Below are 23,120 nucleotides of genomic sequence, written 5' to 3'. Positions count from 1 at the left end.
CCCCTTCTTGTAATATGCTTATTTCCCAGATGTAATGCTGCCCTCTGACACTGCCTGCCTTTCATCCTTCCAGCAGCTCAGTTCCTCCTTCGCCTCCTCTTTGCTTTCCCCATGCCCTTCCAGTTCCCAAGCTGACCCCTTGTCCTTCTTCATCTCCCCCAAGCCCAGCACAACCTGTGTGACTTCTCCGACAGGAGCCCCCTGGACAGCTGTAGCTATTACTGAAGGCCCTGCTGATAAATAAATTGAACGGATCCACGCACCGTGCCGTTATTTCTCAGTGCAAATTTGTTCCATAGCGGTCAGTGCCCGCGGGAAGCGGATCGACGCCGCCCCGGGGCCGGAACCTGGGCCCAAGGCCCTGTCAGGGCTCGGCGCCTCCGGGCCAAATCGGTTTAGCGTGGTCGCTATGGCAACAGCGGGCTGCCGCCGAGGGAGCGGGGGGAGCGGCGGCGGCGCCTCCGCCTGCCTGAAGCCGGCGGCAGCGGGCGGCCAGCCGTGGTTCTGTTCAACTTCGGCGGAGGGGCGGTGTTGAGGCGGCGCTGCCCCGGGCCGGCGCGGCGCGGCCGCTCGCCTCAGCGTCGGCGGCGGGACGGGAGCGGGTGACCGCGGTAAGGAGGAGATGACAAGTGCCGGCGGGTGGGCGGGGTGCTGTGGCCGTGGGACTCCCGGCAGGACGGCGGCCGGCGCCGAACGGAGGGGAAACGCGGTGTTCCCCGGGCCTTGCTGCCAAGCGTGTGTGGGGCGGGGGTTTGCCGGTTCCCGTGCTCGCCGCTGGTGTGGTTGCCGCTCCCGGCCCGGCAGGCTGCCGTGAGGGAGCGGCGGGGCAGCGCCGCCGGAGACGTGAGCGAAGTGGAGGGGCCCGGCGAAGGGAGTTAAACAGCCACCTGGTTTTAACTACTGTAGAAAGTCCGAATCCTCCGAATTGCGTTCGTCTCTTCAAAGCAGCGGCTTAGCGGCAGGTTAGAAACCCCTGCAAAGTTCTCGGGTTTTGGAGGGATTTTTAAACAGGAACCGAAGTCTGCCGAAGTCGAGAGGTGCAAGTTTTCTGACGGGTAGCTGAATCTCGTAAAGGTACTGGACCAAGCCCGGTTAGGTCAAAAGCCTTGCTGTAAACCCAGCTATCATCTCTCCTCACCAGGGCTAATCCATACCCCAACGTGGGTTTAAGCTCCCTATGCCAGTTTAGAGGGCTCAACTTCAAGCCTCGTCTTTCTGATACCCTCTTTGCTGGACCACTCTGGGTCCATCTGTACACACAAGCAGCAGGAGAGCTGCTGCCAGAGGTGAGGTGGGATGGATGGGCAGAGAAGGGTGTGCCAGCAGCTCGCCTAGGCTGGACTTGGACACAGCACTGCATCTGGGGCTGCTTGCATGGATAAGCTCTGAGTAACTGGTTATGTAAAGAACAGGCAGCCGAGGAGGAAAGCGTGGCTTACGCCACCTTATGCTTATGCCACTCTCATTTAAGACCTCTCAGATTAGACACTTGCCCTGCTGAGTGTCTTCAGTTTGGAAGTCCAATGTGTACCGGTACTGCTAAGGTCAGTCAAATAGCTTTGGAGTTATGGCAGTGTAACTGAGGATAAACTATGCTGTACATCTCTTAATGGTAGCACATTATTTAAAGTCTGTCTCGAGACAGTGCTCTTCATTGCTTATATGATGGCTCCCTGTGGATGGGCCACAGGTGGGTCATATAGCTATCACAAGAAAAAAAGCATGAGCTTTGCTAGAGCTCCATCAGTTGCCTCTTATGCTGTATGTGGTCTCTACAAAGAGAGACTTTGTTTTTCCCACTATAAGCTTAGCGTTTTTCTTTCAGGTGCTAATTATAAAACAATGTGTATTTTTAAGTAACTCCTGTCACAAAGACCAAACTTTATCACTGGTTGTAGTATTCTCCATTACAGGGAAAACTGCCACATGGACTAGTATTGCAGTGAATTGAGACAGGGTGAGACTTTGCAGCTCTCCAGTAAACATTCTTTCTGTCAGATATTGTAACCAAGGTTCAGCACTGAATGGAAACGTGCAGGCTTCTGTTAAAAGGCACTCTCACCTTATGATGCAACAAGCTGCTCTTTCTTTCACAGAAGAATCGGTCCTCAGTTTGGATGAAGAGTGCGCATTCCACTCACCCATTTTCAGAGCACTTAGTCTAGTCTACACCACAGTATATGAATTTAAAAATCAAACTTCAGTGGAACTGACAACAGGTCAAAAATGCTTTTGGGTCTGAGTTTCAAGCTCTTAGTATATATAATTCTATAGATGCCAGTATCTGCAGGGAATGACTGTATTAGAAACTCCAGTTTGTGATGTTACTGCCCCTTTGATAATGTTGTGTAGTTACAATGACACTAGAATAGAGACAGATGAGCTGGAGATCCCTCAGAGTTCTAATTTTTAAAGCCTTTTGTGATGGAGCCTTCCATCAGATGCCATTGTTGTTTCATTGCAGCAGTGCTGGGTTGGTTTGGTTGTTTTTTTTCTGGTTTGAGTAGTCTTAATTAATAGGAAAGCTACATGTCAGTGTTACATTCTGAACTCTCATTTACATGGCTGAATGAACAGTGAGGAATCCTTTAGGTCCTTTTGTCCTGGCTGGAAACTTGCCTTTGCAGTCTGCAGAGATCAAAGTAAGATATAGAATTGAGGATGTGTTTGATCTATCACAGCAAGATCTGAGCAAAATATAGTCATTTTAATGACTAGTTAGGCAAATAGAGCCTAACTAGTGTGGTTTAAATTCCTGGCTTCAGTAGTTTTAGGTAACACTCCAGTGAAAGTTGTACATGAGAGATAGGTTTTATGGTTGCTATTAGAAAGTATTGTTTAAAGGGCGAGTGGGAATTTGGCATGAAAATGGTCCTGTTTCTCAGCAGATGGAACTCATTTGCTCTGATAAGTAGACAAACTGTAAAATGCTACTCTGCTTCCTAAGCAGATTTGAGTAACACCCACCCTTTTGCTTCTGCAGATAATGCAAAGATTATCTTCTGTAGACAGCCCTGGCCATCAGTAGAGCTCTAGGCTATTTGGCTCTTTTTTCACATTTTCTTTAAGACCTCTAGACTGGAGTCAATCAACACAGCTCTCATTTATTTCAGTGAGGCAAATAACTTTTTATATTAGTGCAGCTCTACTGCAGATCATGAAGCCATACCAGTTAGGTCAGCTATCTTTTCTCCTCATGTTTTGGCTAGTGATTGAGAAATACTTTTTTCAATCATACCTGAGCTTGGAGCCTTGTTCCTGCTGAATTCTTCTTTCTTTACTCCTCTTGCAATCAAAATGCAAGTGTAAAATGCATCAGATAGACTCGTCTTCTAAAAGATTGACACTCTAAGGACGTTCTACAAACTACACAAACGTTGGAGAGCTGAGAAGAGAATTTTTTTGTGCGTTCTCAATTTTAAAGAGTTTCATTACAAAGAAAAATCTTTTGAGGGCTACCAACTGTAGAAAATGTGACATACAGAATCACAGAATGGTAGGGGTTGAAAGGACCTCTAAAGATGATCTAGTCCAACCCCCTGCCAGAGCAGGACGAGCTGGATCTCATGTATAGCTTAACCATTGTGTTATTTTCAGAAGGCCACTCCAGCTTTCCTTTGGTAGAAACAGTGCCACTTGTGCTTATCTTCTGTCTTTCAGTGACTTGTAACTCTCTGTGACAATTGCAGCAAAGAGCCAGCCCATTGCTATAATGATGAGAAAGCAAAGTTCACTGGAGAAAAACTAATCCAGAAATTAGTGATTCTCAAGCATTTTTGAGAGCCCCTGTCATTCAGAAGCAGACTGGGCAGCAGCAGGAGCTGTCAGCCTGCAGCAGGCTGGTGGGACCATCAGCACTGCCCTGCTCAGGGCAGACAGGCCTTACCTGGCGTACAGGGGCCTGCTGGGTGCCACAGGGCCCTGTCACTGTTAGCTCGCTGTTAGACGTGGATGTGAAGCCCTTTTTGCTGACCTGAAACACCTGCAGCAATGAAGACTTGCCAATAAATAATGTTGCATTTAAAGGATTGGCTTGATCCCCTATACCTCTGTTATTCAAAGCTCCTTGCTACTTGTAACAAGGCAATGTCCTTGGATATATTTTAACCACTGTGATTCTGTGTGTGTGTGTGTGTGTGTGTCCAGAAATAGCTTGTGTCCATCACAACGAGATAATCAGTATGCTCATACAGCCAAGCACAGGTTCCCTCCTGCAGTCTATAAGCAGATCCCTTAGTGTCCCTGAGAGTTCTTTCTCTTTATTCTGCAGGTCAGAAGGAGGAATGCTGCTGTATTAATGTCACAATATTTGCATCGTTTTCATATTTCTTGATTGAAAAGCTCTATCTACTACTTTTTCAGCATTAATTGCCTTGTAGCAACTTTGGGACACAGATGCGTGTTCTCAGGCTGAGATTGTAATGATTTCCACTGAGATTACAATTGCATGGCAGAATTCACAGATAGGTGTAGCCAAACCATTTCAATCTACCTGTGAGTTGCACTCCAGGGAGACACTAGATACCCTTTCCTGTCTGAAGGACACTGGACTTTTCTGGGTAATGTAATCCAAACTTTACAAATAAAAAAGCAATTAACTAAAAATCCTGACCAAAAAACCCCAAGTGTTTAATATGCTGTGCAGTTTCACATACTGTTTTTCCTCAAGACTACAGTCTTTTTTTTAAAAAAAGTACAATTATGAGCACAATTTGGGGCTGGAGCTTGTCCCATTGCTGTTAGAAATAGTTTTCCTTGTCTGCTCCCCTCTGATCTGGCATATATGGGAAAAGGTGAAATGGGAATCTCTCAGGCTGTAGCTGTAAGGAACTACCATCCACAAAAAGGGAGGGAAGGCATTTCCCAGCTCCTCAACCCTGTTTGTTGGTACGCCTTGCCTGGATGACAGTAGATTTCCTGGGCCTCTATCTATAGCCAGCTGAGTGACAACATTTCCATTGACGTCACTGGACTTTGGATTAGGCTCCTACTTGTCAAGCCCCTTAAGACTTTTCTCCTTCTGTTTTGACGCAACATACCCCTAGGACTGGCAGTAGTACTGTACTGACAGACTGTGAAGACAAAGGCAAACCACAGGAGACCTGTCAAACTGAGGACATACCTTCATAGGGAATCCACCTCTGTTCTCTTCTTTTTTTTCCTCCCACAGATTCACATTTCCCACCCTCTGTCAACACTTTTCCTGTCCTGGAGGGTGTTGGAAGTTGGGAGCCAGGAAAAGGACCAATGGAAAGGGAATTTTTATTCATCTTCTACAAAGCAAATGAGTCCTGCTGACTGACTCATGGTTTAGCAGAAAGGAGCCCTGCTGTAACAAGTCTTAGCAAGTGGTGATCTAACCTGCGAGAGCCTGAAGGAGACCGATGTCTGTCAGGTTATATAAACAGCCTCCCACTGGCTAAAGAACAGCCAGAGAGCAAGTTCCATTAATGCATTCCCTTTGTTAGTAAAAAAGCTAGGAAAGGCTGAAATCCTGTCTTAGGAAGGTGAAAAAATGAAAGCATGTGAACTTCGATATTTCTGTTGATTCTTTGGTGCAAGAAGAGGAAATCACGTAGGGAACTACGGGAGAAGTTGAAAAAACAGAGGATGAGGTGAAATTGTACAGAACTTGCCATGATAATGGGGAAAGCTCTAAAGCACATGAAGGGAAAAATGCAGGAATTGCTGACAAAATGCAGAACTAAATTGAGATTTGTAGAGAGGCAAAAAGCTTCTTTAGAACTAAAGCTAACAGGAAACTCCAAATGGGAAAAGTCTCAGAGACACTTGCTAGCAATCACTAAAAATTGAAGAACCCCCTCAGAGGCTGTTTGAGAGAGAAAGTGAGGTACTCCATGCTTTAACATACCTAAGATCAGTGAAAGCTTAAAGCTAATTGTGAGGGTGGTTGGTCAGACTTGCAGTGTGAGAGGAAGGTTTGTCTTTCAGGCAAAGGTCTAGTAGAGTCAACAAGGCAAAAAGTCTTGAAACCTGGATCTGTTTCTGGAGTGGAGCTTACATAAACCATTCTCAAATGTTGCTTGAGTAACACCAGAGTAGTTCATCAACAGGATTATGTCAGGTCCCAGGACAGCCTCTTCCAAGTAATCAGAAAAGGGGCTAATTATACAACATAAAGATCTGTATTCAGGTGGGGCCATCTCTCTTTTTAATAATAGTATTAACATAAATGCTTGCAAAGTGTGAATTTGTTCATTTTCCCAATAAGAAGTTCAGACTGAAACTTTTCCCATCCTTTAGTTGCCCACATCCTGATGATAGTCCTTCAAGTCTTTCCTGATAGTACAGCCATTTTGGGCCATGTAATGATTAGCCTGCAATGTGAACCTTAAATTGAAAACAGCAGCTGCAATTAATGAAGCCCACAGCATCTTCTGCAGGCTGCAAAGACCAGTAGTGGGAAGAGTGGTGTCTTGTCAAGCCTGCTAAATAGAGATGGCCAGATTCCAGCGCTCAAAAGGAGGAGATGATGGATGAGAGATGAGGAAGGAAACAATCTCATACAAACATGACTCCCTCAGGAACAGCCAGCACAAGCTGCCAATGTGCATGAAATGCATGCAGGGGCTTTTCTGTCACTTGAAAACAGGCCATTTCACCTGCAGGTGAGGTGCTTTCCTTACTTTTATACTCTTCTCTTGTGGAAGCAGATTTTTCAACAAGTGTGTGGGAGACAAGTAAAAGCCAGCAGTATCCACATTCCCATACCTAAAGCAAATCTGCCTGTTGCTAGTGCTTTACAAAAAACTCTGGGATGGGGCAAACCTCAGGTTCAGCAGGACCTTGCTCAGAAAAAGCATCCAAAATATTTTTTTAACTAATTATGCTCTGGTAATGGTAGGTAGGTTAGGTAATGGTGCTAGTGCTATGCATGGTTCTCCTCATGCATAACTACCTGCAAGATAAAAACATAAAGGCAGTAAGAACAGCCCAGGACTGTGTGAAAGCCGGGGCAGGTCAACTAAGAGCTCAGATCTCCTTGCTCTTTTTCCTAGTTCTGATTGCTAAATTCCACTCTTACTCCAAAGGAAACAGCTGGTGAACTAGGACTAGCTGGAAGGATATTCCTCAGCTTCCCAGTTATACTGCTTTACCCTTAATGCCATTGAAGTCAGCAGAGTTAAACCAATGTGAAGCCAGGTCATAGCCAGAATAAGTGCAAAGTAAGCAAACTCTTGCTGGAAAAATACAGAAGGGCATGCTCACCTTCATCAGATGAAGGAAATGATGATACCTGAATTGGTCAGGAACCCCTAAAAGCTTATGAAAAATTGCTGTCATAGAAGCTGAGAAGAAACAGGAGACTCTAAAATAATTTGCTCATGGGTTGTTACACTGCTCACATCTGCTAGCAGGGCTTGCCTATGTGATACACAAGGAGTCGTAAGACCAAGGAAATAGTCTTAAGGGTCTTCATCCTTAATAACATGCACTGGTGAGCAGAGAGCATCATGTAGCAAGATCCAGGTACAGGTTAGTGTGGTGGGATTATGGAGTTGAAGCTGTTGGCACATCTGTTCCAACCTGAGTTCATTCACGTGTCTCGGGCAAGTAAGTCAGAGGCAGGCTGGCAGTGCTGTGTGCTGATTCGAGAGCTCTTCAAGAGTCACCCAGGTGATCAAAGTGAATGAAAGGACCTGCTGCTCCCCCTCCTACAGAGCACAGAAATGAGATGGAAGCAGGATTACTTCCAGCAGCTGCTGACTGTGGCTGTTATCATAAGAATAATCATGGCTGATACCACAGGGCACTGAAGTAAACAATCACTGCAGCGATCTCTCACGTATAAGCCCTGTAAAACAGCAAAGGTGTTAATATTTATACAGTCTCAGACTACCTGCGGCCTCACAAGCCTGGGTCGCTAGACCTGTGTCTTGTGGAAGTTTTTCAGCCCTTTTATGTCTTCCTTCTGAAGAAACTGGTATTGCTTGCTGAGAGGTGTAGGATACAGGACTAGAGAAACTAGTCCCTTGATGTAGTTTGGCAAACTTCTGATTCTAGACAAGCTTAAGCATGAGATTCTGAAACAGTTTCGAACTTAGGACGCTGCAGGTTTTTGGAGCGTTTTCCTTTAACAGTGTGACACATTTACATAATCTGAACGGTTTTGACAGAGAGCAAGGCTACATTGTGGTAAGTGATAAAAGCATGAAAGCAACTGAAGCATCATTTTCCAGGCACTGAAGGCAGAATCCTATTGAGCATTGCTCTTCTAGGGAGTGTTGGACCTCATGGCTCTCGGCTCTAGTTGGAGCACTGGGTAGTTATGAGCTTCTGGTGATTTGCATTGTCACTAAAGGCTCTAGGCCCCAATACGGCAGCTGAAATCAAAAGCGTTTTTTTCTCCTTTCTGTGTCTATCTTCGTGTCAGTGCCTCAACAGTGAGGTTTTGCATAGGCCTCGCAGAACCCAACCCTTCAATCCATTGCTCTCATGTTAACTGCTGACACCATGTCCTGATTGGGCTGCTGCCAGGAGTAGCCTTTTGGTAATCCCACCTGCAACCATTATTTGTGCCACCTCGTCTCTCAGGGGGCTCATGGAAGGGAGCAACAAGGCATGTAAGTGTGTTGTGTAAAGAAACAGATGCTGTTTTGCTCCTGTTGAGGTCCCCAGTGCCTACTTTGGATTCCATTGTGTTTAAGTACAAAGACAATAACTTTGTTCCACACACTGTCCTCTTGAAGTGACTACGTGAAGATATTGACTGTGTGGGAAGTCAGTTCCATCTTTTCCTGAGCTGATAAAAGGCAGAACAAACTTCACCAAAGTGCTGGGTAACTCCCCAGCAGTAGAGACCTTTAATTTGGAAGTAATAGTAGTTTAAACCTTGGTATTCTGCTCGTCCTCCCTCAGCCATCTTCAGTTCCCTGGGCACTGGTGTAGTGCTTAAGGTGTACTCTTCCAGCATAGCTAATAGTTGGACATGGTGTGGCCCCTCCTACATGCCATACCACATTTGCTAAGTAAAGGTTAAAGCTCTTCCTGGCCTTGTAGTTAATGCTGCTGTTGCTCCTGCCAGTACTACCCAGGTACAGGTGAGCTCTGACACTTAGGCTGCAGCAGCAGCAAATCTACCCAGGTGTATTGGGTTTGTGTGGGAAAGTTTTGGTAGCAGAGGGGCTACAGGGGTGGTTTCTGCGAGAAGCTGCTAGAAGCTTCCCTTATGTCCAATAGAGCCAGTGCCAGCCAAGGCCAAACCAATTAGCAATGGTGGTTAACACCTCTGGGATAACAGTTAAGAAGGGGGAAACATCTCCCCTGGACAAGCCCAGAAGCAATCAGATGAGAGGAGCGAGAATATGTGAGAGCAACAACTGCACACACTAGGGTCAATGAAGAAGGAGGGGATGAGGTACTCCAGGGGCCAGAGCAGATTCCCCTCTAGTCCGTGATGGAGCCCATGGTGAGGCCTTGCCCTTGCAGCCACAGAGGCCATGGAGGAGCAGATATCCACCTGCAGCCTGGGGAGGACCCCATGCCAGAGCCAGTGGATGCCCAAAGGAGACTCTGACCCCATGGGAAGCCCACACTAGAGCAGGCTCCTGGGAGGACCTGTGGGCTCACAGAGAAGGGACCCCCTGCCACATTAGGTCTGCTGGCAGGACTTGTGTCCCCATGGGGGATTTGCCCTGGAGTAATCTGTGCCTTCCCTGTGGAAGGGATGCATGCTGAAGTGGTTCATGGAGCAGTGTAGTCCATGGGAAGAACTCATGTTGGAGAATTTTCTGGAGGACTGTCTCCCATGGGAGGGACCCCATGCTGGAGCTAGGGAGGAGTGTGAGGAGTCCATCCTCTGAGGAGGAAGAAGTGGCAGAAACAGCTGGTGATGAACTGACTGCAAACCGCCTTCCCCATCCCCTGTGCTACTTGAAGAGAGGAGGGAGAGAATTCAGGAGTGAAGTTGAGCCTGGGAGGAGAGGTGGGGTTGAGGGAAGGTGGTTTAAGATTTGGTTTTGTTTCTCATTATCCTCCTGTGATAAGTGATAAACTAATTTCCCCAAGTTGTGTGTCTTTTGCCCCTGATGGTAATTGCTGACTGATCTCCCTGTCCTTATCTCGACTCACAAGATATTCATATTTTTTCTCCCCTGTCTAGCTGAGGAGGGGAGTGAGCAGCTTTGGTGGGCACTTGGCATTCAGATAGAGTCAACCTGTCATATCAGGTCACCTCTCCTGCTCTCCTCTCTAAGCATCTCCTGTTGGCTAGAATGTGACTCCCAGCAATAGCTTGACTCTATATGTTGAGTTTTTGCATGTAAGGGTGCTGCAAGTCTGTGCCCTCCCATGAGGGTTGTTGCTCAGCACCAGTTAGTTCTAAGTGGTTAATCCAATAGCACTTTTAGGTGAACAACAGACTGGAGCAGGGGGCTGTGAGAATGTTCTTGTTGAGGTGTGTTGATGATGGCACAGTTCTTTTTCTCTTCCTCCCTCCCTCCCTCCCCTCAACCCACTGCGTATGAAGACGCAGAGAGCACTATGTCCCTGGCATCCTGGTTCAGGTGGAATGAGCCCCCAAACCGCATTTCGCAGAGGAGCCCCACGGAAATGGTGGTTGAGACGCTGATGACGGAGCTGAACTGGCAGACCAAGCAGGCAGAGAAGCAGCAGCGAGAGCGGGAGAATGAGTATCGCAAGATCAAGACTGGGGTGGACTACGGCTGGCTGGTCAGCTATCCAAAGCAGAGCTACGATATCAGCCCAGGAGAACGCCTGCAGCTGGAGGATATGTGCACCAAAATACACCCTTCCTACTGTGGGCCTGTCATACTCAGGTACAGTAAAAGATATGATACAGACTTTGCCCTTCCCCCTCTCCTCTTTATCATACATGTGGAGGGAGGGGGAGTTGTTAGGACCAACAGAACCAAAACTGTATCATAAGTCATGATGTGTGTTTAAGTCAGTTTAACATGGTATCACTTTGGCCAAACCATTACTGATATTACCCTCTCAGGCTGGCTTGAGCACTTTACACTCCTAAGCAGTCACAGCAGCTCTATCTTGCCTGAATGAGCAGTTACCATTTCAGTACTGTCATGGCTTTTGCTTCAATAATTGAGGTTTAAAGGGATGTCTGGAGGTAGGACCTACTCAGATTAGGGCCAACGTCAAAGTTAGATCAGGTTGCTCCTGATCTGTTATTGAATATCTTTAAGGGTGGATGTTCCATAGTCTCTGAACAACCTGCTTTGGTGTTACTCACTATCATTGGGGCCTGCCTTCCTTCATTTAAGCTGTCCAGCTGTCTATTGAAGCACTTCTCCTCAGTGTCCAGACTAGCCAAAAAGTGCTGTTGTGTTTTCAGCCTGTGAGCCAGGTATTCCCAGAGAAAGGGACTGCATGTTTCTCCTTCCCTTGCCCTCCTTCTCCACCCTTGACGTGGAGTAGGATGCAGGTGAGGCATGCAGTTGGCTTGAACAACTAGGTGTAGATGCAGTGTAGATGTAGACACAGCTTCTTGGACTTGCTGTTGAGCCTTTCAAGTGCTAGACATGGGATTGCTGCTTGCCAGCTGAGTAACTTTCTGTGAAAATGCCTTCAGAAATAGATCCGGGCCTGCTCTAGCATCCAAACTGGAAGGCAGGGAGGTGACTCTTCCTTTTGGGAGGCTGTTCTAAGTTAAATGCTCTCACTCAAAACAGTGCAAGACAGGAATAGTGAATCTGAAGTCCACCTTAGCCAAAGCTAACTCATGAAATGGGCATTTATAATCCACTTCCCTGTTCCAACACGTTCTTCAGTTGGGATTAGACAGAACTGGCAACCCAGATACAATGGTGTTCTCAGGACCCTGCCATCTCTCACAGGTTTCCCTTTGAAAAAATGAATCTACAGTTCCTGAACTACAAATGTAAGAGAGCTAGAAACAGATGGTCCTCTGTCTTACAGTGGGGGCAGCCAACAAAAGCTACCAAAGCTGCCCCTCTAGGCCTTGTGTTCCATGGGAACTTTGGAGGCAAGTTGGCACATGGCCATGGTGGCCAAATCAGAGATTTGAGACGATTCGGTGGCCAAGTTCTCTCCAGTGAAGGTTTGCTAGGAGCAGCACCTGCCTTCTATTTGTCTGACTCCAAGCTATGCTGTAAACAAGTCACCTCCTTGGGGTTTAGAGTTATTTTCAGCATCCCAAGAGCCACTGAGCAAGGCCAGTCTGGCAAATAGGTTATTTCCATGAGAGTAGGCTTGAGTTGCTGCAGCTGGGAGGCCTCAAGGTTCTTCATCTCCTTCAGAGAAGAGTATGAAGCTGAAGCTGAGCCATACACAGCTTGCTGCTGCTCTGTTTTTTGGGTGGGGTTTTTTTGTTGTTAAATTGAGATAGATGATGCAGGAGGCATGATTTCAGTGCAGCTTGGAGCCGTGCTTCACTGCTGTCAGGATTCAGCATAATGCTGACAGTAGATAAACACACTTGGCAACATTGGTGAGCTCTAGATAGGCGTATCTGAAAAAGGATAAAACTATCCTTTTAAAAATCCTCTTGAACTGCTCTTATAGACTATCATAAATTGTATTACAGTATGATTCAAGAAGTGACAATAGGTGGGGGGTTTTTTGCTGTACACCATGGAGTTTGCATCCTTTGCAGAGACATGTTAAAAAAATGAAGCTTGCATAACTTTGGACTTTGTCGGTTCAGTTCTGTGATTGAGAAGGAAATGTCATAGCCACAGAAAAGGCAAAACTGGGTCAAAGGTCTGTTTGATCTGATGTGCAGTTTGTATGTGAGATAGTGGCCAGCAACATCAGTGGAAGGAAAAGAGATAAGAACAAGGCAAGCAAATTAAAATGGTATGGACAATTATAGCCTCTAGCTTACTGTACCTTGTAACTTGGAGACTTTGGGGGCCAGAATTGGTCCTTCTGTTCATAACTGCACTTACATGGCTTTTTCTTTCAGTAGTTTATTCAGATTATGGGGTTTTGCTTTTCATTTTTTGAATGCATGTAAACTTTTAGCATTTGTGGCACACTGTGGCAGAGTCCCACATCTGAACTACATATCTCCTGTAGAAAACTGTATTTTGCTTGTATTAAAATAATATGTACTAATTTTATTCAGTAATCTCTTAATTTTATGTTGGAAATGTGAACAGTTGACCCCTCCTCTTTTCTACCTTCTGAGAACCCTGTGGTTTAGGAATCTTCATTGCTGACATAGAAACAATGAAAAAGAATGGGGCTTGCCACACTAGGAAAGGAAAATGTACAGGAGAGAGGAGGAGGAGTATACAATCTAACTAAAATGCAGCCAAAGTTGGATAAATTATCTTCTCAGAAAGTGAGATTAACTTCCCCAAAATTGCAGATTAGTATAATAGGAACTCAACTGAAATCTTCACATTTCCAGCAAAGCACTTCAATCACAGGATCATTGCACTGCAGATGTTTCCTCAGGTATACTCTGTGACTTTCTAACATGTAGCAACTTTTAGAAAAACCTTCCACGGAGGAAAAAAAGTCGATGAGCTTGCATTTGAAAATCAAATGCAGAGCATGTACCTTACTGAAACGCTTGGTTCTGTCTGAAATACTAACCTTGGTCCTTTCCCTTCAATCTTAGACTGTTTTTTGAAGAGCTGAAGTCCTTTTCCATGTACTTGACAAGCATGTAACACTTCAATAACACAAGTAGCATGCAGTTTGCAAGACTGCAGAGTGTGTTTTGTTTGTGTTATGCAAGGTCTCCTTCTTTGTAAGATTCTGAGCTCAGAATCAAAGCCAGAACAAAATCTTAGCATGAGCTGTCAGAGACATCACTTTATCCTCCAAAGGTCTAAATGATTCTCCAAATTGTCCTTTCTGTGGCTACAGTCACATCTACTGAGAGGCAGAGTTTCCATAAATTAGTTTCTTTAGATGTGGAAACCAGCACCTCTTAAATGGGAGGGTTTTTTCTGATACAGTTTACCTGTTTTGTACTTTGGGACAATATAAACTTTCCTTCGAGCCTCTTGAAATTCTGGAAGGATTCAAGTATACTGCAAATACCATCAGATACCTGGAGGCTCTGATTTACCTCCTACAAATAAAGGTATTGCATTCAGGTGTGACTTACCTTTAGGTTACTGGCTTGGAGATCACTGACTATATTTAAAATTAAATCCTGGAGCCACCTGAAGGAAGTGTCAGTGATTTTGGTGAGGCAGTTAGGTACTAACTGCCATGGCTAAACTGATTGAGTGCACTAGTAGTAGGCTGGTAATACAGAACACTCATCAGAGCTAGCTATGGTCTGTTTCATTTCTTTCCGTTTCAGCAAAAGTGAAACAGTTGGGTTTCTGTCCTCCTCTGCCCAGGGAGACAAAACCAAAAATCACTAATATGGAAATGTAAACCTGAATTTTGGTGATCCAAGATGTTTTTAATACCACAGGCTAAGGACTGTCATTTTCAAAGGATTGTGTATAGCTGAGGTGGACTTCTTAGTATGTTTGAATGTAAGAAAAATGACCTAAAATCAGAAAGGGATTTGTTTGTCATTTATGAGCTTAAGTTTTAAGTGATGTGACAGGAGTTAGTGTGAATACAGTTAGTGTGAATGATGCCATAGACTTTTGAGAGCCAAGCAGCCTTCTGTAGCAAAGCTTTTCATAGCCTTACAATATAACCAGAATTCCTGCTCAAAATATAGATTCAGTAGTCAGCAGCTAATTCTTAGCACTAAGCACTCCACGTTTTCTTCGAATGATTAAATCTCCTTAGAGGTCCCAGTTCAGACAGGCACTCAGGAGCACACTGAACTATAAGCATATTGTTTAAGCTGATGGACTTCCATTGGGTTTAACAGGTCTTGAAAGTTCAAGCTGTACTTAGGACACCTCCTGAACTGGGGACCTACAGAATAACACAAGCAGGTGACAGTGCTTTAAAGAATAACAGCGCCAGCCCAAGCCAAGCACAGCCAGATTCTTCAGATCTCATGGCCATATGGGGAAACGAAAGGTCACCATTTAAACAACAAATTTGTTTGAACTGTGATTAAAACACAGCCTGGGCCAGGGAATGTGCTCATCCCTATGTGTGCCTGTGCATGCTCCCCAGGCTTCTGGGGTGGCTGAAGGTGAGTTTTGTTGACAGTTGCATTTAAGGCTGTGTGAATCGCACAATATATCACAGGTTAGCTACTGCAGTATCACAACTTGTTTCACAAATAACATACAGAGAACTATACTTTTCTGATGAGTAAGGAAACCTTGTTGAGGGATTTCTAGATATGGTTATGCAGTTGCCTAGCTTGAAACTATCCTGTGCCAAAGCGGAAGGGTGTTAACCTGTGCTAGAAGACAGGTGAGCCTTGTGCAATTGCGTGTGCACAATTTCACTGCACAGCTTTGCCTGTCTCAGGACACAAGCCCCTATTCCTTGACCTGGGTGGTTTTACTGTTTTTGTAGGCCATGTGTTTTGTGCAGAGGGCAGACTGCTTGATCATTCAGCACAGCAATTGGCTTTTGTTGATAACTGGGGAAGACAGCTTCAATTATGTGTAGGTGGCTGCAGCAAACATCATCTATTTTCTGGTACACAGAGTGGCTGAGCTAGACCTCAACCCCTGACAATCTGTCCATCTTTTCTGCTGAGAAATACCTGTGGCATACACACCTTCTGGACGTGGGTCCAAAGACAGCCACATATGTGGGCTGTCCCTTGAACAGACCTACTGGTACTGAAATTTGATGGGCATTAATAAAGGCTAAAATTAGTTTATCCTGCTGGGGGAGAGGAAAGGGCCTTCTTTCCCTTTTCCATCTGAATGAGAGTGGCTTTCCTTTGGATGACAGTCTGTTGGCTTGCTTTCTGTTTGTTTCTTAGACCCGCTCAAATCCATATGAAGTACTTTTTGTGTTGGTCCTGAAAGGTCAGAGGTAAATCTTAACAGCAAAAGCAGAGCCCACAAAACAGTTCTTGCTGCTCTACCTAAGAAGAGTGCAAAGAGGCAGACAGCTACGAAGGTGAAAAGTTACTCCAATTTTTAGAAAACTGTTTCAATCAGGCTGGCTGGGAGTGTTACTACCAACACAGGGCATCATCAGCAGAGCTCTGTGCTCAGGGGGTAAATCTGCTGTCTTACCCCTCTTCTTCTCTCTTACTGCCAGAGCCAATCACTGGTTCAGTAATAGCCTGGCACAAGCTACCCATGCTGGAGCCACAATCCAGCAGTGTGACACACAGCCAGTAAAACTAGGGGCAGTCGTAAGGCCTTCTGGGTGCACAATCGACAATACAAAAGCAGAGTATGTACTGATAGATATATATAAAATACAGCAGCATCTCTCTTTTAAAATACACTTGGACATAAAACAAGGGAATGACTCATTCAGTTCACCTCTGCAATAGAAGTCCTTTGAAGGTGCTTTCCCTGGTATAATAATAATGCTGCAAAGACTCAGGTTTCAGTGGACTCATTTGTCTATGCCTCTGACTAGAATAAAGGGAGAAACCCATTTATTGTGAAAACTGTATTTTTGGCTCTTTGATAATGCAGCTGAAGTGCCTCCTCAGAAGGCAGAAAGGACGTTTGCAATGTACAGCCAGCCTCTGTTCCCGCTGTTATGTGCTAACCCCCAGCATGACCCAGCCTCACGCTCTCACAGGCTCTGCACAATTCAGTTTTGCATCATTGCAGAAGTACTTATGTACCAATGGGAGCTACAGTGCCTCAGAGGCTTTTTGCAACCAAATGTTCAAAGTTTAGAGTTGGGTTTTGGGTGGGGTGGTTTTTTTGTTTGTTTTCCTCTTTTTTGGGGGGGAGGAGAGATTTAGGAATTCATCCAAAGCAACTGAAATGATTAAGGAAGATCTTGGTTCTTTTGGTAGGTTTTGTGTCAAACTCCTGTAACTTGGCCCTGAAAGGGACTGGTGCTTCTGCTGATACTGAGTCTCCTCAGCCTGCAGTACTGGTATCTCCACAGCTGTGCGTGTAGCTGCCAGTACTCGCTGGGAGAGAAGCATACTGAAATATCTGGGATACAGCATGGTGTTAAGATGTATGTGCAACACCAGGCCTCCACAACAAGAGTCAAAAGGCAGAAATGTACAAAGAGTGGGGTTTTTTTGGTTTATCTCTGGTTTTCTTTCTGTCCTTGTTAGCTTGTGTACCCTTTGGTACAACATTAAGCAGTGCAATTCCGTAGTGATACATTCTGAGAGTTTATCAAACAACCAAGAGGCATGATCTTATCCTCCCAGTTTCTGCTGTATTAGGCTGATTTAAATGCCCTCCTGCTGTTTTCCATCCTCGTTCCATTCTGTTAAAATGCTTCCAGCTCTTACACACTCCAGTTTTTGTTAAGTAAAAGTGACTGGATTTTAGTGAAGTTCTAGTTTAGCACCGTGACTTCTTGTAGATGTAATTTTTATTTTAAGAACTGAATATTTATTAGAAGAGTAGCCACATGACCATCTGTCAGAAATGGAACAACTAGAATATCGATGTGACCAGTGTGTGCTGCCCATCAAGGTGTTAATCAGCTAAGCCTGTCCAGTATCCTTCAGAAATGCACAGGAAGGTGAAATACAACTTCACTGAAATATGAATTCAGTGTAGTATTAAGAGACCACCCAACACATCACAAAGAAGAGTTTTACAAGATTTTGGTTCATCTAGGTGGCCATTGGATAACGCTGTGGGGAACGAGAACTGGAAATGGGAAGTGTAGTAGGACTTCCCTGGTTTACCCTCAGCTTTGGGTAAACAGCAGTTTAGGGACTACTTGAGCAAGGGTTTGTATTGGGATAATCACGTTTAATCAGCAGCAACTGGGACATTTTCCACCAACTCCTCTTATCACTTGGTTTCTGAAGCTACTGATAGCACTGACTTCCGATTGAATGGGTGCCGTGAGAAAGGAGCACTTCCTTCTGTTTCAGACTTGCCACCTTCCAGCTTTGTTTGGTGCTCCCTATTATTTCTTGTGCTTAACAGGAACGGTGATTCATTGCTTCCTGACATTCTCTGGCTGGCTTGTGATTTTAGCGACCTTGAGCAGATCTTCACGGCCCCTCCCTGTTGTTGTTCCCTTCAGCCCAGGGAGTCCCACTTTGCAGGAGAGGGCAAGCTCTCTGCTCTCTCTCAATTGCTTGGCGGTGATCATAATTGGATGCTTTTAATCAAAGCTGTGCCTTGGCTGTGCCTTTCAGATTCCGGCAGCTCATTGCTGAATACGAACCAGAAGTGCAGGAAGTATCGCGGCTCTTCCGCTCTGTCCTGCAGGAAGCTGCCGAGAAGATCAAAGAGGAGGAAGAGGCCAAGAAGCTCGCCAGGCAATGGAACACAAAGAACAAAACCAGCCTCTCCTTAGCAACATTTAAATCTCGGTCCAGGATTTCCCCCTTCATCAGTGACATCAAGACCATCTCTGAGGACGTGGAACGGGGCACCCAGCCTACCAGGAGGGTTTGGAGCATGCCTGAGTTTCGGAATGGCAAGGATTACTGACTCTACACTGAGTATGGTTTTTAGTGATCTTTTAAAAGCCCAATTAACCCTTTTTTAGCTCTCCTGCTTCTTCTTCGTTCCAGCTCTCTCTCTTCTTGCCTATCTCTCTCTTGAAAGCTGTGTCCATAGTAACTGCTGCCGATGCCCACGCTGTGTGACACAATTTCTTACCAAACATGTTAGCCTTTCCTCTAACTCAGTAGCTATTCAGTAACCTTAAGGGCAAGGCTCACTTATGATCTCATTTTTATTACCGCTTTCTTGTGGAAAACGCATTAGTTTTGTGATGACTGTTTTTTCCCTCTCCCCCTCAAGCCTGGATGTAGTTATCTACAAATGCTTTTGGCCCAAGCTGGTGAGAGCTGCTAGCTGGACCAATCTTGCTGAAAGCAAGACAGCCACTTAAATGAGGAAGGCTTGCAGGATCAGGCCTGCGAGTCAAAGCTAGTACCTGATTTGGAACCAAACTTCCAACCAGTAACCTTCCTCAGTGCTACGAGAAACTTCACCGGTAACCTCAGCACTGCTCATTGCTGACAATTCACAATCCAACCTGAGCTGAAACAGACCCAAGCTCTTTGAGATGAAAGACCAATATTACCCCACAGCAACCAGTTTACGCAAGCTCGGGTTTCCTGGGTATTTTCTCTTTTGTGCAGGCAGAACCCCTTGAACCTTGCACCAGCAGAGTAACTAGAAATGTAACAACCCGCCATGTAGCTGTATGGGCGGATACATCAGTGCCCTGTCAAGTGCTGTGGATGGTCCTCCCTGTTCTGTGTGGCTGAGCTCCACCCTGCCTCCCAGGAGTAAGTCAGTGGGCTGAAATTAATGTTTATAGCCAAGCCTGAAAGAGTGCTTGAGTATAGTATCAATGCAGAGAGCAGGGGGAAGGGAATCAGTATCCAGCTACAGGGCTCTCCGTGAGGCTGCAATGGTTGAGATCATTTTAACAAGCTGCTGCTGTGAGTGACTGAAAGGCTCTGGTAGAGGAAGGTTTTTCTGTCTTCCCTCACGGGTGCTCAAAAGAGCTTTCCAGTATCACAGGCTCTTGGCTGATGAGTTGGTATTATTACAAAAGAATCTTTAATGCAAACTGAGCCACTTGTAGACCAGCATAGCTCTGCTGAGACCCTGAAGGAACAGGAAAATGCAGCTAAGGAAAAGCTACCACGGCCCTACCTCAGCATCTGTAGAGAGAGCTCTTACCAGCAAAGGAAAAAGAATGGCACACTCAAAGTCATAGATCCTGTAGAGAAGGCAAGGGCCAGGATGCTTTGTGGTGACCAAAGGGAGTTGGGGAAGGATGCTTCAGTATGCTTCCCTTGCATGAGTGGTGTTTGGGGAACCATGCCAGGGGGGTTTGGGCCTCCAGCCTCCTGGAGGACCCTGTAGCTTTGTTGTTCTTTTGTCCATTTCTGACTCTTTTTCCCAAGGGGTCTTTGCAGTAGCATGCGGGTACTCCAGCCAAAAGAAAATCCTTTGAAGCAGTGCCAGCTCTGGGAGGAATTCCAGTATGTGAAATCTATCCTAGAGTAGAAATGTGCAGTTTCTTCCAGAGATGGAGGAGGGCAGCATAAAACAAAGATCAAGATCAAACCCTAAAGAGCTCTCTAAGACTGTGGGATTCTGGCTTTTCCTCTTTCCCCTCTAGGCTATCTAAGATTGAAGACAAGGCTTTCCTACTAGCACCAGCCTGTAGCTTTTAGTCTTGGTAAAAACTGCTGCCAGCAAACCTCCTAGGGACAGAAAGCAAAAGTTCACTTCCAACAAAGAACTCAGGGTTTCCAAACACAGCATCTAGTTTGGGCCACGCTATTTCAACTCTAGGTCAATGAGGGAGAGTTTGAAGCCTTCTGACAGTCAGCTTGGTGTTTTTCAGCTGTATGTCCTTGCAAAGTAATGTGATTGCGTACATGAAGTAAAACCAAAGTCTTGACAGGCTTAGCATAGCCTTAGTTGTCTAGATGACGTGGGATCTCTAGCAAGGGATCACCACAATCTGTAGAAAAACTCTTGTTTGGAAAAAAGTTAACTTTTTCCTTTTAAATGTATTTTCAAGCTGCTGTATGATACTGAAGGCTGAGATGAGTTAATGAATTTCATGCTACAGCTCCTGTAGCCATTTTATTTGCACTCTTGTGTTTGACACCTTCAGTATTGACTATATTGATGCAATACTTGATGGACTGCTGGGAGAGACAGGACATTCTGAGACACTGGCATAAAGCTCTTTCTTACAGTGTAGTGTCTATAACGTGCTTACTCTTTCTTAAGGAGAAGCAAGAGTAACGAACTGCCCCTACACCAATGGACAAAGCCAAGGAAATCACACTATTAAAGAAGCCCCTGACCATACCATGTCCTTCTTCAACAAACTCAAGGCAGCAGATACCATTGTCATCCAACACGCAGCAAAGGGAGACAAATCCAACCTTCGAGCAATGCCATGTATGTTATGGCAGCCAGGCTGGGGTTGTGTGTGTGACAGCTGCTTTGCCTCAACTTACCCACCATTTCTACAGCCACAATAAAACAGAATCCAAATTTGTAAACAGTATTATTCTCTCTATACCTTTTCTGATAGTTACACTGGCTCACAGTAGTATCTGATGTTAAAAGGATATTCAGATACCAAGCTAGGAGGTTTCTACTCCTACTCCGTGCTATCTTGTACTCTGAAAGGTCCTGTTTGTCTGCAGCCAGCTGACTGTGACCTTCTGGTACCCCAGCAGAGCTGGGAAGAGGGTTAGGGAGCACCCGTCCTGCGCTGTGCCAGCACTGCTCATTTTTCTTAGAATGCCGTAGACTGAACCATAAATAATCCTTTGGTCACAGCCTGTGTCAGCAGCTAGCCACTCATGTCTGCCTTGTCCCAATTCCACATTTTGCAGGGCTAAATCAGCATTTCAGCTCAAATCAGGAGCATGCAACCTACTGTGGATGGTCCACGGCACTGGAAGAAGCTAACCTCAAAGCCCCATTGCAGCTGGCTCACAGACCGTAAAGCTGGACTCACACTGGTCTGAAGTCAGCTCTTGTGTTGTGTCAGCCTCAGGCCCTCACCGACAACTGGCCGAGTCCACAGCTCTGCTCCTCCTGGACTGCACCACTTACTAGGGTAGGAAAAATCCAACAAACCAAAACATTTCTACACAGCCCTGCTGAGTCCCTGGTCCATTCTTAGCCTCTCCTAAGAGCTAGGCCAGTGTCTTAGTTCTTTAAGAAGAATAAAAAGTCAAACAGCAACACAACATCATTAACAAACAAGGGAACTGAACAAGAACCATTCTGCATCTTCAGTCATCCTCTCAAAACTGAGCAAGGATTTTGGTATTGGCCCAGAGCATTACCGTTGCCCCCATTGCTGACAGTGTTATGCTGTTCAAAAGAGATTGTTACACCCAGGAAAAAAGCAGTCCTAAAGTTACTCTATATTCTAACAAGTGCTGGCAACACCTCTATAGCAGCTCAGCTGCACTGTTAACACTCCTCAGTCACCGCTCCCCTGAGGGAGACTGTGCAGCCCTGCTTCTATGGCTTCTACAGCCCAGCCCGACCCGCAGGCTGTTGTAGCCGGCAAAGGTGTGCGGGAGGTGAGGTTCCTCACTCCTGTCAGCACATCCTTCAGACAGCTGTCACGCCATGGGGAACTGGAGTAAGCTCCACAGGAATTACCTGTCTGCTGAGATTGCACTGTTCATACATCTTATCATGGAACCTCAAAGAATTAAAGCAAAGCTGTGAAATTTAAAACAATTTTTTTGTACTTGCTGTCTTTAATTAAAGATCTCCTGAAACACAATCTGTCTTCATCTAGCCAAACACAACAGCTGTTCCACTGCCATACTGTGCCCTGTGTGTGTATCAAAGGAGGAAGGCACGAATGGTAAACATAAAATAACCAACCTCTCTCTACAGGCTACGAATGCAGCCATCTACTTTCTATCTTGCTATCTCTACAAACAGATCCCAAAGGTGAAGGTGGTAAATAACCAGGATTCAACACTTGCAAAGGTCTGAAATTCTCTGAAGCTACATGGTTCACAGATATGAATGGAAGTTTTCCTCAACATGCTTCCAAGCACATCTTACATGAACCAGTATTAGCATGAAATGAGAAGATAGAAGTGGCAAAATGGATACCTGTAAGTCACTCCTGTCGATTCTGTACCTGCTCCTGGGTACTGGAACACCTTCGTAGTAGCAGATGGCCCCAGACATGCAAAGCACGCATATGTTAAACAAAAGGAAGTAATCTTTTCCCCCACACAGAATGTTACTGAAGTATGGATTGCATTGCTCAGCATATTCTGGAGGTCAGACACACAAGCAGTTTCAAGAGCGAGGTGATGTGTTCAGAGAGTTAGCAAACCCCAGTGGTCAGGATGCGGCCTACAGCACAAGGCTTAAGCCACTCCTTTCCAGAAGCTGCAGACAAGTCGTTCTTGCTTGTTGCTCACACTGCTTCCCCAAAACACTGCTACAAGCCTCTGTCAAGAGGAAAACTATTGATGGCTAGGCTTTGGCTGAATGGCCAGTCTGACACTCTTGTGTTCTACTAAACCTCCCTGATAAAGGACATTGCACTGCAGGTTTGACCAAAATGCATTGTGAGCAGCACGGGAGTGCAAGAGTCAAGGCCTTTCTCATTGT

At 45.5% G+C, this 23,120-nt stretch overlaps 1 protein-coding gene across 3 annotated transcripts; it reads left to right on the top strand.

Moving 5' to 3' along the window:
• The first annotated feature begins 525 nt into the window (after positions 1 to 525).
• On the top strand, positions 526 to 22,199 carry RD3 (RD3 regulator of GUCY2D). 3 transcript variants are annotated; one of them, XM_061990072.1, is made up of 4 exons: positions 526 to 611; positions 10,490 to 10,799; positions 18,167 to 18,475; positions 21,359 to 22,199. In XM_061990072.1, the coding sequence occupies exons 2-3, from the start codon at positions 10,504 to 10,506 to the stop codon at positions 18,462 to 18,464; spliced, it is 594 nt and encodes a 197-aa protein (XP_061846056.1). In that variant the 5' UTR covers positions 526 to 611; positions 10,490 to 10,503; the 3' UTR covers positions 18,465 to 18,475; positions 21,359 to 22,199. The 3 variants fall into 3 exon arrangements, with proteins under 3 accessions (XP_061846056.1, XP_061846055.1, XP_061846054.1); XM_061990071.1 differs by having other exon boundaries at positions 20,742 to 22,199; XM_061990070.1 differs by lacking the exon at positions 526 to 611 and adding an exon at positions 890 to 962 and having other exon boundaries at positions 18,167 to 22,199.
• Positions 22,200 to 23,120: the final 921 nt, after the last annotated feature.

This window comes from Colius striatus, chromosome 2 (genome assembly GCF_028858725.1).
Source record: "Colius striatus isolate bColStr4 chromosome 2, bColStr4.1.hap1, whole genome shotgun sequence".
Classification (NCBI taxonomy): domain Eukaryota; kingdom Metazoa; phylum Chordata; class Aves; order Coliiformes; family Coliidae; genus Colius; species Colius striatus.
Note: the sequence above shows the minus strand (reverse complement) of the source record. Positions and strands in the feature narration are given on the sequence as shown.

Excerpts from the sequence above, each read along its gene's own strand:
- RD3 (XM_061990072.1), top strand. The coding sequence starts at position 10,504 with ATGTCCCTGGCATCCTGGTTCAGGTGGAATGAGCCCCCAAACCGCATT. Across the intron at positions 10,800-18,166 it reads TGTGGGCCTGTCATACTCAG|ATTCCGGCAGCTCATTGCTG; the intron begins GTACAGTAAAAG and ends TGTGCCTTTCAG.